The sequence below is a fragment of the Trachypithecus francoisi genome, unplaced genomic scaffold (genome assembly GCF_009764315.1).
Source record: "Trachypithecus francoisi isolate TF-2019V2 unplaced genomic scaffold, Tfra_2.0 Lachesis_group0, whole genome shotgun sequence".
Classification (NCBI taxonomy): Eukaryota; Metazoa; Chordata; class Mammalia; order Primates; family Cercopithecidae; genus Trachypithecus; species Trachypithecus francoisi.
The window spans coordinates 19,824,387-19,842,138 of record NW_022681453.1 but is presented as its reverse complement, the minus strand read 5'-3'; the positions used below and the strand labels follow the sequence as shown (position 1 = coordinate 19,842,138).

At 44.2% G+C, this 17,752-nt stretch overlaps 1 protein-coding gene across 1 annotated transcript; it reads left to right on the top strand.

Annotated features, from left to right (window-relative positions):
• The first annotated feature begins 13,615 nt into the window (after nt 1-13,615).
• Nucleotides 13,616-14,678, top strand: LOC117082481 (receptor of activated protein C kinase 1). Its single transcript, XM_033209186.1, has one exon. It carries the CDS (start codon nt 13,678-13,680, stop codon nt 14,629-14,631), a length of 954 nt encoding a protein of 317 aa, XP_033065077.1. The 5' UTR covers nt 13,616-13,677; the 3' UTR covers nt 14,632-14,678.
• Nucleotides 14,679-17,752: the final 3,074 nt, after the last annotated feature.

Here is a 17,752-nt window from a genome sequence, read left to right as displayed (position 1 = left end):
ACAGAGTCTTGCCCTTGTTTCCCAGGCTGGAGTGCAATGGTGCAATCTCAGCTCACTGCAACCTCTGCCTCCCAGGTTCAAGTGATTCTCCTGCCTCAGCCTCCCGAGTAGCTGGGATTACAGGCATGTGCCACCATGCCCAGCTAATTTTGTATTTTTAGTAGAGACAGGGTTTCTCCATGTTGGTCAGGCTAATCTCAAACTCACGACCTCAGGTGATCTGCCCACCTTAGCCTCCCAAAGTGTTGGAATTACAGGCATGAGCCACTGCGCCGAGCCCAGCTGGGGGTTTCTTCTGGTTCCAGCTGAACTTACTCATGACTTTGCAGTCAGTTGTGTGTTTGAAGCTCTGCTGACCTTGACTTATCTGTGTTTGGAGGTTGACTGGCAATGGACACACTGGGAAAACTGCACTTTCGTACGTGATTTCTTATTCTCCAGCAGGCTAGCCCAGGCCAGGAGAGAAGCATGCAAGTCGTCTAGAGGTCTAGGCTTGGATATGGCACTTCTGTTGCATTCAGTTGGCCAAAGTGGAATGGCAGGGCATCCCAGATTTAAGGGAAGGAAACTTCATCTCCTGATGGGAGTAACTGTCATGTTATTTTGTGAAGGGCACAGAAATGGGATATTTCGGCAGGGAATCCACATAGTCTACTGTCCAGTCCAGAATATCACTGCACCTTTCTCCTGCCAGAGCTAGGCTGTTCTTACTCCTGAGTTGGCAGAGGATGTGCTAGAGGGCAACCTCAGACTCTCTGATTAATGGTGCAGGAAGAGTCAGGGATGAACGGCCAGACCCTAGTCCACTGGCCAATTTTTTTTTTTTTTTTTTTTGAGACAGGGTCTCGCTCTGTCATCCAGGCTGGAGTACAGTGGCGAGATCTTGGCTCAGTGCAACCTCTGCCTCCCTGGTTCAAGTGATTCTGATGCCTCAGCCTCCCGAGTAGCTGGGTTTATAGGCATGAGCCACTACACCTTGCTAATTTTTGTATTTTTAGTAGAGACGAGGTTTCACGATGTTGGTCAGGCTGGTCTCAAACTCCTGGCCTCAAGTGATCTGCCCACCTTGGCCTCCCAATGTTCTGGGATTACAGGCATGAGCCACGGCAGCTGGCCGCCCCTGGCCACTATTAGGAGGTTGGCATGACAGATGGGCAGCCAGTATCCACTCTTCCCTCCTGCCTGAGAATGGGCCTAGGAGTACGGTCTGAACCTCTGAACCACCCAAATCACTGTCATTCTGGGGAATCTACCATCAATCCTAACTTCAAAAGGGAAACTAGAAATCAGGGAGGTGAAGGCAAGAGGGCTGGCAGCCCACCTTCTTTCCACAAACAAGAAGGGTTGAGGCCACTTTATGGAGATGGTGACAGTAATATGTCTTCGATACCTGTTGTGTGGTCTGCCAGGTGCTCATTCCCATTTCCTTCTGAAAGTGTAACTCCAATTTCTCTTGGAAAACTATCCCTTGCACCTTGTAGCATATCCCTCCATCCATCCATTGATCCATCCATCCATCCATCCGTCCAACAAAACTTTGTTGTGTTCCAGTGAAGCCCCAGCTCCTGTTCTAGGTTATGGGGATACAGAAATGAACAAGAAATAGTTCCTACATTCAAGAAACCTACCCTCTGAAGGTATAAAGCATGTAAATAAGCAGACACAATGGAAATCTAGATGATTAGTGTTATGAAGAGGTCAAGCAGAGTGAGAGGACAGAGACTGGGTAAGGTTTCTGGAGAAGTGACATCCCGTGAGACCTGAATGCTGGGAAGATCTGGGGGAAGAGCACCCCTAGTCTTGGAATCATCTGCAAAGGCCTAATACAAGAGAATCTTCCTCAAGGAGCCACTTTCCAGGGCCTCCTGACTAGAGAAGTGTGTGGACAGAAACCCCAGGCAGAGGTGAGTAAGACACAGGGGTAGCTGGTGCAGGATGGGGTTGGCTGGCAGCTAAATGCCCTGCCTCTCTCAACCTGTCTTAGTCTAGCACGTCTCTGCCTCATTTGTCTTCCCCACCCCTACCTTTCCAGTGCTGGCTCTTCTGGCTGCTGTCCAATTCCCAGTGCTGAACCCCACCTTCCCCAGTGCGGAGCTTCCTCAATCCCAGCCCAGTCACTTCCTGCTCACCCCCACCTCTTTCTGGGGACACTGGGTACAGGGAAGCACAGTGACAGGACCTGTCCCTAGGCATGGAGAAAAGGGTATTGGGACTTTAGGGCCTTGGGTCTCCTTACAGAAGCATCTGGTCCTCTTTTACTTTATAATATTCATTCATTCAATGAGCATTTATTTAGTACTTGCTCTGTGCTGGCACTTTTTAGCATCTGGGGACACAAACGAGGAAAATGCTCAGATTCTGTCAGCAAGGAGCCAGATGAAGGAAGAGACTGGCTAGCAAAGGTGACTGCATAAGATCAGGTGAGGACCACAGGTGGATATAGATCAGGTGGAGATCTTTAAAGGGGGCCATGGGGCTTCCCAAGGTACAGGATCCACCAAGTAAACTGGGTCCTCCTGGGAGGCTGCTGTGCCAGGGGCTGCATGTGAGGGTCACTTATCTGGGGATGGGGCTGGGGCTGTTGCAGAAGAAATGCCTGAGGCAGGGGCTGAGGGTTGCCTTAGAACAGCCCATTCCCAGGAGACCTGCGTTTCCTCCTCTGCAGGCTGTGGGCCTGGGAGCACAAGCAGAGGGGTGGTCCCACTGGGACCCTCACTGAGTCCTGCTTTCTTCTCCCTTTTCCAGCCCTCCCTCAAGGGGCCTACTGAGAACCTCTGGAGGAAACTCTGGTACAGGAGGTGGAGAATTGTGGGGGTGGGATGGGAGAATGGTACTCCAGGATGCTGGTACTTCTGTGCTCAGTGGTCACCCATAGTGGCCCTGAGGGGGCTGTGTCTTGCTCCCTGTGCTTCATCCCTTACCCCAGCTCCAGGAGGCTCACTCCACCATGCTTGCCCTACTCCCTCACCCAGCGCATCCTCCAACCTCCCTTTCAATGGCATCTCACTCTGCTCCTCAGCCCCTGGGGTGCCTCCTCCCTGCCCACTGGCTAGAGGCTGAGCTGGTCTTGGTGGTACTCAAGGCCCCAGCGCCCACCTGGCCTCTAGGGTCACCTCATCCACCAATCCCCCAGCCCCTGGGTCTCTTCCCCATCTAGGCCTCCCTCCATTCTGGGCTTCAGCTCTCTAGTCACCCTAGGTTCCAAATGTGGGATCTTTCCTGTGCCCTTGGAGTGCAAGGACCTTCATCTCTTTGCTTCTCATATAGACCCAAATAAGAGGATCATACTGGGTGGGATAACTCATGCCTGTAATCCCAGCACTTTGGGAGGCTGAGGTGGGCAGATCACCTGAGACTGGAAGTTCGAGACCTGCCTGACCAACATGGAGAAACCCCACCTCTACTAAAAATACAAAATTAGCTGGGCATGGTGGCACATGCCTGTAATTCCAGCTACTCGGGAGGCTGAGGCAAGAGAATCTCTTGAACCTGGGATGGGGAGGTTGTGGTGAGCCGAGATTGTGCCATTGCACTATAGCCTGGGCAACAAGAGCAAAACTCTGTCTCAAAAAAAAAAAAAGAGGATCATGATTGTTTTGAGTTGTTTTTAAAACTTACACAAAATAAGCTTCTTTGATGTGACATATGGGGTTCTAAATTTTTAAAAATTGTGCATTGAAATTGACTTTTTAGGGAATGTACAGTTCTGTGAAGTGTACATTATAACACATAGATTCATGTAACCACCATCACAACCAAGATACAGAATAGTCTGTTACCCTAAAACAATCCACTTGGTACCCCTTTGTGGCCAGACCTCCCCCATCCCTAACCCCTGGCAGCCACTGAACTGTCTTTTTGAAAATGTCACATGAATGAAATCATACAGTATGTAACATTTTGAGACTGTCTTTTTCGACTCAGCATAGTGTCTTTGAAATTCATTCACATTTTCACATCCTTTTTCCAGTTGAGTGGTATTCTGTTGTATGAATGGATTCCAGTTTGTTTATCCATTCATTTTGTGATGGAAATTTGGGTTGTTTCAAATTTTTGATACTCTGTATTGAGCTACTATGAAGCCAGGCGCAGTGGCTCACACCTGTAATCCCAGTACTTTGGGAGGCCGAGGCGGGTGGATCACCTGAGGTCAGGAGTTAGAGACCAGCCTGGCCAATATGGTGAAACCCCATCTCTACTAAAAATACAGAAAATTAGCCGGGTGTGGTGGCAGGCGCCTGTAATCCCAGCTACTCAGGAGGCTGAGGCAGGAGAATTGTGTGAACCCAGGAGGCGGAGGTTGCAGTGAACCGAGATGGCACCACTGCACTTCAGCCTGGATGACAGAGTAAGACTCTGTCTCAAAAATAAATAAATAAATAAAACTACTCTCAATATTCGTGGACATACTTTTTCACTTCTCTAGGTTAAATACCAAGGAGCCAGATTGCTGGGTCATATGTTGAACTTTATAAGAAGCTGCCAAACTATTTTCTGGAGCAGCTGTACCATTTTGCATCCCCATCAGCAATTTATGAGACTTCTAGTCACTCCACATCCTTTGTAACACTTGTTATTATCAGTATTTTAAATTTTATCCATTTAAATAAATGTGTGGTGGTATCTCATTTTAGTGTTAATTTGTATTTCCTAGTGGATAATGGTGTTGGATATCTTTCATGTGGTTATTTTCCTTCTGTGTATCTTCTTTGGTGAAGTATCTGTTCAAATCCTTTGCTTATTTAAATAGTATGTTGTTTGTCTTTTAAGAATGTCAAATAGAGGCTGGGCGCGGTGGCTCAAGCCTGTAATCCCAGCACTTTGGGAGGCCGAGACGGGCGGATCACGAGGTCAGGAGTTTGAGACCATCCTGGCTAACACGGTGAAACCCTGTCTCTACTAAAAAATACAAAAAGCTAGCCGAGCGAGGTGGCTGGCGCCTGTAGTCCCAGCTACTCGGGAGGCTGAGGCAGGAGAATGGCGTGAACCCGGGAGGCGGAGCTTGCAGTGAGCTGAGATGCGGCCACTGCACTCCAGCCCGGGCGACAGAGCAAGACTCCGTCTCAAAAAAAAAAAAAAAAAAAAGAATGTCAAATAGCCGGGTGCAGTGGCTCACGCCTGTAATCCCAGCACCTTGGAAGACCGAGGCGGGTGGATCACGAGGTCAGGAGATCAAGACCATCCTGGCTAACAAGATGAAACCCCATCTCTACTAAAATATACAAAAATATTAGCCGGGCATGGTGGCGGGTGCCTGTAGTCCCAGCTACTCGGGAGACTGAGGCAGGAGAATGGCGTGAACCCGGTAGGTGGAGCTTGCAGTGAGCCGAGATCGCACCACTGCACTCCAGCCTGGGCGACAGAGTGAAACTCTATCTCAAAAAAAAAAAAAAAAAAAAAAAACCAGAATGTCAAATAAATGAAACTATACAGCATATAACATTTTGAAGGCCGGGCGCGGTGGCTCAAGCCTGTAATCCCAGCACTTTGGGAGGCCGAGACGGGCGGATCACGAGGTCAGGAGATCGAGACCATCCTGGCTAATACGGTGAAACCCTGTCTCTACTTAAAAATACAAAAAACTAGCCGGGCGACGAGGCGGGCGCCTGTAGTCCCAGCTACTCGGGAGGCTGAGGCAGGAGAATGGCGTAAACCCGGGAGGCGGAGCTTGCAGTGAGCTGAGATCTGGCCACTGCACTCCAGCCTGGGTGGCAGAGCAAGACTCCGTCTCAAAAAAAAAAAAAAAAAAAAAAAAAAAACATTTTGAGACTGGCTTCTATTACTCAACCTAATATCTCTGAGTTTGTACAAGTGGTTGGGGGTATCAACAGCTTGTTCCTTTTCACTGCTGCAATTACAGCAGTTTGTGTTTATCCATTTACCCTTTGAAGCACATTGGGTTGTTTCCAGTTTTTGGCTATTACAATTAAAACTGCTGTGAACCTTTGTGTACATGCTTTTGTGTGAGCATAAGGTTTAATTTCACTAGGGCAAATACCCAGGAGTGGGATTGCTGGACGATTAGGTAAGTATATGTTTACCTTATAAGAAACTGCCAAACTATTTTCCAGCATGGTTGTATTTTTCTCATTCCAACAAGCAGTGTATGAGTGTTCCAGTTCCTCGTCATTCTTGCCAGCTCTTGGTGTTGCCAGGATTTTTAATTTTAGCATTTCTAACAGGGGCATAGTGATATCTCATTGTGGTTTTAATTTGCATTTTCCTAATGGCTAATTATATTGAACATCTTTTAATACATTCACTTGCTATCATTATATCTTCTTTGATGCTGTGTTTGTTCAACTCCTTGGTCCATTTTTAATTGGGTTTGTTTACTTACTATTTAATTTTGAGAATTCTCAATAATAGTCTTGATACAAGTCCCTTCTAGAATGTGATTTGCATATATTTTCTCCAATTCTGTGACTTGCTTTTACATTCTGTTAATGGTTTTTTTCACTGAGCAAAAGTTTTTTTTTGTTTTTTTTTTGAGACAGAGCTTTGCTCTTGTTGCCCAGGCTGGAGTGCAATGGCGTGATCTTGGCTCACCGCAACTTCTGCCTCCCAGGTTCAAGCAATTCTCCTGCCTCAGCCTCTGGAGTAGCTGGGATTACAGGCATGCACCACCATGCCCAGTTAATTTTGTATTTTTAGTAGAGATGGGGTTTATCCATGTTGGTCAGTCTGGTCTCGAACTCCTGACCTCATCTGCCCGCCTCAGCCTCCCAAAGTGCTGGGATTACGGGCGTGAGCCACTGTGCCCAAGTTTTAAATTTTGAAGTAAATTAATTTTTTCTTTCATTTTCATGGATAATGCTTTTAGTGTTATATCTAAGAAGTATTTCTTCCAATATTATGGAAAATTTTCTCTTGTGTTCTTCTTAAAGTTTTACATTTTACATTTACAGCTATAATCCATTTTGGGTTAATTTTTTATAAGGTACGAAGTTTAGGCTGAGAGTCCTCCTTTTTACATTTTCTGATAGATGTCCAATTATCCCAACACCAAAAAAAAAAAAGACTACTCTTGGCCGGGCGCGGTGGCTCAAGCCTGTAATCCCAGCACTCTGGGAGGCCGAGGCAGGTAGATCACGAGGTCAGGAGATCGAGACCATACTGGCTAACACGATGAAACCCCGCCTCTACTAAAAATACAAAAAATTAGCCGGGCGTGGTGGCAGGCAGCTGTAGTCCCAGCAACTCGGGAGACTGAGGCAGGAGAATGGTGTGAACCCGGGAGGTGGAGGTAGCAATGAGCCGAGATAGTGCCACTGCACTCCAGCCTGGGCGACAGAGCGAGACTCCGTCTCAAAAAATTTTTTTTTTTTTGAGACGGAGTCTCGCTCTGTCGCCCAGGCTGGAGTGCAGTGGCCGGATCTCAGCTCACTGCAAGCTCCACCTCCCAGGTTCACGCCATTCTCCTGCCTCAGCCTCCCGAGTAGCTGGGACTACAGGCGCCCGCCACCTCGCCCGGCTAATTTTTTTGTATTTTTTAGTAGAGGCGGGGTTTCATGTGTTAGCCAGGATGGTCTCGATCTCCTGACCTCGTGATCCGCCCGTCTCGGCCTCCCAGAGTGCTGGGATTACAGGCTTGAGCCACCGCGCCCGGCCAAAAGACTACTCTTTCTCCATTAAATTGCCTTTGCATCTTTGTGGGAAAAAAAAGCAATTAGTCGTATTTGTGGAGATCTATTTCTGGACATACTATTGTGATCAATTTGTCTGTGTTTTTAATCTTCACTAATGTCATACTGTTTTTATTACTATAGCTTTACAGTAATTCTTAAAATTGAGTTATGTGAGTCTTTCAAATTTTTTTAATCTTCAGAACTGTGCTATTCTAGTTCCTTTGCTTTTCTACATAAATTTTAGAATCACCTTGTCTCTTCTAAAATTCTGCTGGGATTTTGATTCAAATGACATTTAATTTATGGACCAATTTGGGGAGTATTTAGCTATATTGAGTCTCCCAATCAATAGACATGATATATCTTTCTATTTGTTATCTTTTTATTTTGGTCATTAGCATTTTGTATATTTCAGAATATGTATTCTGCTCATGTTTTATTAGATATGTGTTTTATTAGATTAGATAAATCCAAGCATTATATTTTTGGAGCTATTATAAATGATTTTTTAAATAATTTTGGTTTCCAACAATTCATAGAAGTATATGGACATGTGATTAAATTTTGTATGTTAACCTTACATCTTTTTTTCTCTTTGAGCATGAAGATAAATCCTTATTTTAATCTTGCTAAACTCACTTAGGGGCCTTTGGTGGAGTCTTTGAGATTTTCTATGTAGATAGTCACTGTGAATATGGACACTTACATTTCTTTTTGAATGTGTGTGGCTTTTATTTCTTTTTCATGCCTTGTTGCACTAAAAATATGTGTGGCTTTTATTTCTTTTTCATGCCTTGTTGCACTAAGACTTCCAGTACAATCTTGAGCAGGAGTGGTGAGAGTGGACCCATTGTCTTATTCCCAATCATAAGAGCGAACATTTAGTTTATCACCATTAACAATTATTTTACCTGCCAGGTTTTTTTTTTTTTTTCAGACGAGTCTTGCTCTGTCGCCCAGGCTGGAGTGCACTGGTGCGATCTCAGCTCACTGCAAGCTTCACCTCCCAGGTTCACACCATTCTCCTGCCTCACCCTCCCGAGTAGCTGGGACTACAGGCACCTGCCACCACGCCCAGTTAATTTTTTGTACTTTTAGTAGAGACGGGGTTTCACCGTATTAGCCAGAATGGTCTCGATCTCCTGACCTCGTGATCCACCTGCTTCGGCCTCCCAAAGTGCTGGGATTACAGGCGTGAGCCACTGCGCCAGGCCTTTTTTTCCTTTTGAGACACAGTCTTGCTCTGTTGCTCAGGCTGGAGTGCAATGGCATGATCGTGGCTCACTGCAATCCCGGCCTCCTGGGTTCAAGCAATTCTCTGCCTCAGCCTCCCAAGTAGCTGGGATTACAGGCACCTGCCATCACATTTGGCTAATTTTTGTATTTTTGGTAGAGATGGGGTTTCACCATTTTGGCCATGCTGGTCTTGAACTCCTGACCTCATGATCGGCCCGCCTCAGCCTCCCAAAGTGTTGGAATTACAGGCGTGAGCCACTGTGCCTGACTGAGTTTTTATCATGTATTATTGTTGAGTTTTGTCAAATAATTTTTCTGAATCAATTGATATACTTTTTTTTTTTTTTTTAAAGGAGTCTCCGAGACCACTGTCACCCAGGCTAGAGTGCAGTGGTGTGATCTCGGCTCACTGCAACCTCTGACTCCCAGGTTTAAGTGATTCTCTTGTCTCAGCTTCCCGAGTAGCTGGGATTACGGGCATGTGCCACCACGCCTGGCTAATTTTTGCATTTTTAGTGGAGGCGGGGTTTCACCATGTTGGCCAGGCTGGTCTTGAACTCCTGACCTCAGGTGATCCACGTGCCTCGGCCTCCCAAAGTGCTGGGATTACAGGTGTAAGCTACTGCACCTGGCCAATTTATGTTTTTTTTTTTGAGGCAAGGCCTCACTCTGTCGCCCAGGCTGGAATGCAGTGGCACAATCTCGACTCACTGCAACCTCCGCCTCCCGGGTTCAAGTGATTCTCCTGCCTCAGCCTCCTGAGTAGCTGAGATTACAGGTGCCCACCATCACGCCCGGCTAATTTTTGTATTTTTAGTAGAGAAAGGGTTTCACCATGTTGGCCAGGCTGGTCTTGAACACTTGACCTCCAGTGATCTGCCTACTTCGGTCTCCCGAAGTGTTGGGATTACAGGCGTGAGCCACTGCGCCCAGCCTGCTTATATAGTTTTTTTTCTTTAATCTGTTTATAGGATGGATTGTATTGATTTTTTTTTAATGTAGAACCCTCCTTGCATTCCCGTGATAATCCCCATTGGTAGTAGTGTATTATTCTTTCTATATATTGCTAGATCCAATTGGCTAATATTTTGCTGATTTTTTTTCTATGTTCATGAGGAACATAGTTTAATTTTCTTATAATGTCTTTGTCTGGTTTTGATATCAAGGTAATTCTGCTGTCTAAAGCCATTTGAAAATGATTCCCTTCTGTTATATTTTATGTAAGAAATTGTATAGAACTGGTGCTATTTCTTCATTAAATGTTTGGTAGAATATGCCAGCAAAACCATCTCTATCTGGGATTTTCTTTATTAGAAAGTTTTAAACATAAAAGTCAATTTCTTTTCTTTTCCTTTTTTTTTTTTTTTAAAGATGAGGTTGTGTCACCCAAGGTGGAGCGCAGTGGTACAATCATAGCTCACTGTAGCAACTCCTGGGCTCAAGAGTTCCTTCCACCTCAGTTGGGACCAGAAGTGTACAGCACCATGCCCAGCTAATTTGTTTATTTTTATTTTTTGTGGAGATGGGGTCTCGCTATGTTGATCAGGTTGGTCTCAAACTCCTGGCCTCAAGTGATCCTCCTGCCTTGGCCTCCCAGAGTGCTGGCATTACAGGTGTGAGTGTCTGCACCTGGCCCTGGTGCAGTGGCTCACGCCTGTAATCCCAGCATTTTTTTTTTTTTTTTCCTTTCAACACCAAACACTTCACTTTACTTTCCTTTGCTCAGATGGTTTCTGATGAGAAGTTTGCTGTATTTCTTATCTTTGCTCTTCTGTAGGTAAGGTGTTTCTCTCCACTCCCCTGGCTTTTCAACTTTGCCTCTTGATCGCTGATTTTCTGCAGTTTGAATATGATATGCATCAGTGTAGATTTTGGTATTTATCCTGTTTGGTGTTCTCTGGGTTTCTGGGATCGATGGTTTGGTATCTACCATTAATTTGGAAAGTTCTTGGCCATTATTTCTACAAATATTTCTTCTGCTCTGTTCTCTCTTCTTTTTAGGTATTCCAATGACACATATGTTACACATTTTTGAAATTGCCCCTCAGTTCTTGGATGCATTGTCTTTTTTTCCCTTTGCATTTTAGTTTGGGAAGTTTCTGTTGGCATATTTTCAAGCTCACTGATTCTTTTCTCAGTCACTTCAGGCCACAGGTGAGCCCACTGAAGACATTCTTCATTTCTGTTGTTACCGTGTTTTTTAATTTCTAGCTTTCCTTTTGATGCTTTCTTAGGGTCTCCATCTCTCTACTTATATTACCCATCTATTCTTGCATTACTTTTTCCATTTGAGCCCTTCACATAATAATCATGGTTACTTAAAATTTTCTGTCTGATAATTTCAATATCTGTGTTACATCTGGGTTTGATTCTGATGATTGCTTTGTCTCTTCAAATTGTGTGTATGTGTGGTATGTTTTGCCTTTTAGCATACTTGTAGTGTTGTGTTGAAAGCTGGACATGGACTGAGTGTGGTGGCTCCTACCTGTAATCCCAGTGTTTTGGGAAGCTGAGGTGGGAGGATTGCTTGAGGTCAAGAGTTGAAGACCAGCCTGGGCAACATAGTGAGACCCTCATCTCTAAAAAAATAAAATTAACAGGGCCTGGTGGTGCATGCCTGTGGTCCTAACGACTCAGGTAGCTGAGGTGGGAGGATTGCTTGAGCCCAGGAGTTTGAGTCTGCAGTGAACTATAATTGTGCCACTGCACTCCAGCCTGGGAGATAGAGCAAGATATTGTGTCTGAAAAAAAAAAAAAAAAAGCTGGGCATGTATCAGGTAATAGGAACTGAGGTAAATATGCCTTTAGTATGAGGATTTATGTTAATCTGCTAGGATTTGGGCTGTGGTTTTCTTTTGTTGGTTTTTGAGACAGTCTCACTCTGTTGCGTATGCTGGAGTGCAGCTCACTGCAACCGCTTCCTCCTGGGTTCAGGTGATTCTTCTGCCTCCTGAGTAGCTGGAACTGCAGGCACGCACTACCATGCCTGGCTAATTTTTGTATTGTTTTGTATAGAGACAGGGTCTCTCCATGTTGCCCAGCTAGTCTCGAACTCCTGGGCTCAAGTGATCCACCTGCCGTGGCCTCCCAAAGCATTAGGATTACAGGTTTGAGCCACTGCGTGCAGCCTGGGCTTTGTTTAGAATTCATCACTCCTAAATATTTCCTCATGTTCCTCGGTCATCCCTTCCTCTCACCCCTCCTGAAGCCCCACCTCCATCTTCAGGAAATCACTGATCTGCTCTCTGACATTTTAGACTAGTTTACATTTTTCCAGAATTTTATATGAATGAAATTATACAGGATATATATATATATATATTTTTTTTTTTACTGATATATAAAAGTTGTACATATTTATGGGGTACACATAGTATTTTAATACATTCATAGAATGGGTAATGATCAAGTCAAGGTAATTGGGATATCCATCACTTCAGACATTTGGGAGCAAGCTGGATGGAACTGGAGGACATGTTAAGTGAAATAAGCCAGGCACAAATATTACATTTTCTCACTCATATGTGGGAGCTAAAAAAATTGATCTCATGGAGGGAGTGAGTAGAATGATGGTTGCCAGAGGCTGGAAAGGGTCAGGTATGAGGAAGAATGAAGAGTGGGTTGGTTAATGGGTGCAAAAATGCAGTTAGCTAGGAGGAATAAGTTAAAGTGTTAGCATAATAGAGTGGCTATAGTTAAGAATTTATTGCATGTGGCCGGGTGCTGTGGCTCACACCTGTAATCCCAGCACTTTGGGAGGCCGAGGCAGGCAGATCACCTGAGGTCAGGAGTTCGAGACCAGCCTGGCCAACATGGCGAAACCCCGTCTCTACTAAAAGTACAAAAATTCGCCAGGTGTGATGGCGCGAGCCTGTAACCCCAGCTACTACTCGAGAGGCTGAGGCACAAGAATTGCTTGAACCCGGGAGACGGAGGTTGCAGTGAGCCAAGATTAAGTCACTGCACTCCAGCCTGGGTGACAGAGTGAGACTGTCTCAAAACAAAAAAAAAAAAAAGGAATTTATTGTATGTTTCAAAATAGCTAAAAGACTTGAAATGTTCTCAACACAAAGAAGTGATAAATGTTTTAGATATACTCTTTTCATCTGTATACTTTCTTTTTTTTTTTTTTGAGATGCAGGTTGGAGTGCAGTGGTGCGATCTCAGCTGAGTGCAACCTCTGCCTCCCAGGTTCAAGTGATTCTCCTGCCTCAGCCTCCCCAGTAGCTGGGACTATAGGCGTGTGCCATAATATCGGCTAATTTTTTTTTTTTTTATTTTTAGTACAGACCTGGTTTCATCATGTTGGCCAGGATGATCTTGATCTCCTGACCTCGTAATCTGCCCACCTCGGCCTCCCAAAGTGCTGGGATTACCTGGCCTCATCTGTATACTTTCAAACAAAATTTATTTTGAGATTAATTCCTGTTACTGCGTATATCAATAGTTTATTCCTTTTTATTGTGGAATAGTGTCCCATTGAATGGGTGTACTATGTTTATGCATTCACATTGGTGTTGTTTTAAGGTTTTGGCTATTACAAATAAAGTTGCTGTGGACATTAGTGTACAAGTCTTTATGTACACATATGCTCTGATTTCTCTTGGGTAAATAGGACTGGAATAGGAGGGTTATATGGTAGGTATATGTAAAATGTTTTAAGAACTGTCAAACATTTTTGCACAGTTGTTGTACCATTTTTAATTCTCATGAGCAGTGTATACGAGTTCGTTCTCATCTAAAGAGTTCAGCTTTCTCTGAGCCATCCAGTGCCATCCTCGTCACTGCAGCGACACACGCGCTCGCCGCCGCCATGACTGAGCAGATGACCCTTCGTGGCACCCTCAAGGGCCACAACGGCTGGGTAACCCAGATCGCTACTACTCCGCAGTTCCCGGACATGATCCTGTCCGCCTCTCGAGATAAGACCATCATCATGTGGAAACTGACCAGGGATGAGACTAACTATGGAATTCCACAGCGTGCTCTGCGGGGTCACTCCCACTTTGTTAGTGATGTGGTTATCTCCTCAGATGGCCAGTTTGCCCTCTCAGGCTCCTGGGATGGAACCCTGCGCCTCTGGGATCTCACAACGGGCACCACCACGAGGCGATTTGTGGGCCATACCAAGGATGTGCTGAGTGTGGCCTTCTCCTCTGACAACCGGCAGATTGTCTCTGGATCTCGAGATAAAACCATCAAGCTATGGAATACCCTGGGTGTGTGCAAATACACTGTCCAGGATGAGAGCCACTCAGAGTGGGTGTCTTGTGTCCGCTTCTCGCCCAACAGCAGCAACCCTATCATCGTCTCCTGCGGCTGGGACAAGCTGGTCAAGGTATGGAACCTGGCTAACTGCAAGCTGAAGACCAACCACATTGGCCACACTGGCTATCTGAACACGGTGACTGTCTCTCCAGATGGATCCCTCTGTGCTTCTGGAGGCAAGGATGGCCAGGCCATGTTATGGGATCTCAACGAAGGCAAACACCTTTACACGCTAGATGGTGGGGACATCATCAATGCCCTATGCTTCAGCCCTAACCGCTACTGGCTGTGTGCTGCCACAGGCCCCAGCATCAAGATCTGGGATTTAGAGGGAAAGATCATTGTAGACGAACTGAAGCAAGAAGTTATCAGTACCAGCAGCAAGGCAGAACCACCGCAGTGTACCTCCCTGGCCTGGTCTGCCGATGGCCAGACTCTGTTTGCTGGCTACACAGACAACCTGGTACGAGTATGGCAGGTGACCATCGGCACGCGCTAGAAGTTTATGGCAGAGCTTTACAAATTAAAGAAGAAAAAACTGGCTTTAAAAAAAAAAAAACAAAAAAACAAAAAAACAAAAAAACAAAAAAAAAAAAAAAAAAAGAGTTCAAGTTGCTCTACATCCTTACTGGCACTTGGCATAAGTCTTTGAAATTGTAGCCATTTTAATATGTGGGCCATAATAGTTTATTGTCCTAGTCTGCATTTCCCTAATTACTAAGGATTTTGAGTATCTGTACATATGCTTATTCACCATTGAGGTATCTTCTTTGGTTCCCCCTTCCTGTACAGTTGCCTGGAAACTCTCCAGGCAGTAAACTCATTTGTTTCCTTTCTCTTGGGGATTATTGTCCTTCATTGCCTGGTTTCTAGAATCTTAAAAATCATTGTTTTCTAGATTTTGTGTAGTTTTTGGTTGTTTCAGGTGGGAGAGTAAATCCAGTTACTGTTACTCTATCTTGGCTGGAAATGGAAGTCCCATCCTTTTACTTAATTTTTTTTATTGAGGTAAAATACACATAAAGTTTACAATTTTAACTATTTTCATTGTACATTAAGTACTTGTTTTACTTTTAACATGCCTATATAATTATGTTTTAAATAGATTTATTATAGAGAGCACACAATTTGTCTTTTTAAAAAAAGCCACTCTGTTAATACCTCTCTTTTAATGGGCATATTTAGGCTGCTTACATTTAATATTATTATTGATATAATTTAAGACTACAGTTTATCATTTGTTTTCTGTGAGTTCCCTCTGTTATTTATTTCCCCTTCTGTTCTCCATTCCTGATTTCTTTTGGGTTATTTGAATATGTTTTAGTGTTCCATTTTAATTTATGTTTTGGATTTTTGAATGTGTCTCTTTGTATTTTTTTAGTGTTTTCTCTCAGGATTACTGTATATTTTTACATATAGCATACCTTCACAATCGATTAGAATTAATGCTTTCTCTCTTCAAGTAACATGTAGAAACTTCACAACCATACAAGTCCCTTTATATTCCCTTCTTATGTAATAGTTGCCATGTGCATTTCATTTGTATATTTTGAAAGCCCCACCAGACAATACTGTAACAGCAGTCAAACATATTCTAAAGAACTTAAAAGACTACTACTTTTAGTCTATTATATTTACCTAGATAACCATTTCTGTTGTATTTTCTTCATTACTGAAGTTCCAAGTTTCTCTCTGATATTATTTCTCTTCTTCCTAACTTCCTTTAGCATTTCTTTAGGAATAGTTCTGCTGGCAATGAATTCTCTTGTTTCCTTCATCTGAGAATGTCTTTATATCACCATTATTTCAAAACTTTTTTTTTTTCCTGTTTATAGAATTCTGGGTGACAGCTCTCTTGAAGCATTTTAAAGATGTTGTTCCGCTGTCTTCTGGTCTCCATGATTTCTGATGAGAAGTTCGGTCATTTGAATCATTATTTCCCTATAAGTAATGCATCATTTTTTCTCTGGCTACTTTTAAGGTGTTTTGTCTTTTCTTTCTTTCTTTCTTTTTTTTTGGCCTCTGGTTTTCAACAATTTGATTATAATGTATCTGGGCATGGTTTTCTTTCAGTATATCCTTTTTGGTGTTGCTGAGATACTTAAATCTGTAGATTTGTGCCTTTTACCAAATTTGGGAAATTTTTAGCCATTATTTCTTTTTTTTTTTTTTTTTTTTTTTTTTGAGACGGAGTCTTGCTCTGCCGCCCAGGCTGGAGTGCAGTGGCGGGTCTCAGCTCACTGCAAGCTCCGCCTCCTGGGTTTACGCCATTCTCCTGCCTCAGCCTCCCAAGCAGCTGGGACTACAGGCGCCCGCCATGTCGCCCGGCTAGTTTTTTTTGTATTTTTTTAGTAGAGACGGGGTTTCACCATGTTAGCCAGGATGGTCTCGGTCTCCTGACCTCGTGATCCGCCCGTCTCGGCCTCCCAAAGTGCTGGGATTACAGGCTTGAGCCACCGCGCCCGGCCGCCATTATTTCTTTTTTTTTTTTTTTTTTTTTTTGTTGAGACGGAGTCTCGCTCTGTCGCCCAGGCTGGAGTGCAGTGGCCGGATCTCAGCTCACTGCAAGCTCCGCCTCCCGGGTTGACGCCATTCTCTCGCCTCAGCCTCCCGAGTAGCTGGGACTACAGGCGCCCGCCATCTCGCCCGGCTAATTTTTTGTATTTTTTTAGTAGAGACGGGGTTTCACCGTGTTAGCCAGGATGGTCTCGATCTCCTGACCTCGTGATTCGCCCGTCTCGGCCTCCCAAAGTGCTGGGATTACAGGCTTGAGCCACCGCGCCCGGCCATTATTTCTTTAAATGATTTTTCTCCTTTCTTTCTAGGTCTTCAATAACATGAATGTTAGGCTTTTTGATACTGTTCCACAGTTCACTGGCATTCTGTTTATTATTTTTTCTAACCTTTTATTTCTCTGTTGTTCAGATTAGCTAATTTCAATTGCTCTATATTCAAATTCACTGATTTTCTGTCATTGACATTCTGCCAATGAGCCTATCAGTGGATTTTTTATGTCAGATATTGATTGTATTTTACAGTTCTAAAATTTTTATTCAGTTATATTTCTTTATTTTTTAATTTTTAGTGGACCCGTCTGCCCTCCTGAGGGAGAGGGAGGACAGGGCCCTGGTTATATTTTTGTTTTGTTTTATTTCTCTGCTGAGAGCTCCTATCTTTCCATTCATTTGAAAAGGGTTCGGCCAGGCACTGTGGCTCACGCCTGTAATCCCAGCAGTTTGGGAGGCCAAGGCGAGCGGATCACCTAAGGTCAGGAGTTCGAGACCAGCCTGACCAATATGATGAAACCCTGCCTCTATTAAAACAATACAAAAATTAGCCAGACGTGGTGGCAGGCGCCTGTAGTCCCAGCTACTCAGGAGACTGAGGCAGAAGAATCACTTGAACCTGGGAGGCAAAAATTATAGTGAGCTGAGATTGCGCCATTGCACTCCAGCCTGGGCAACAAGAGCAAAACTCTGTCTCAAAAAAAAAAAAAAAAAAAAAAAAGGGTTCACCTTTGCTTCATGGACAATGGTTACAGTAACTGCTTTAAAGTCTTCAATACTTCCAACAACTGGGTGATTTGGGAATGGCAAGAACTGATTGTCTTTTCCCTTGAT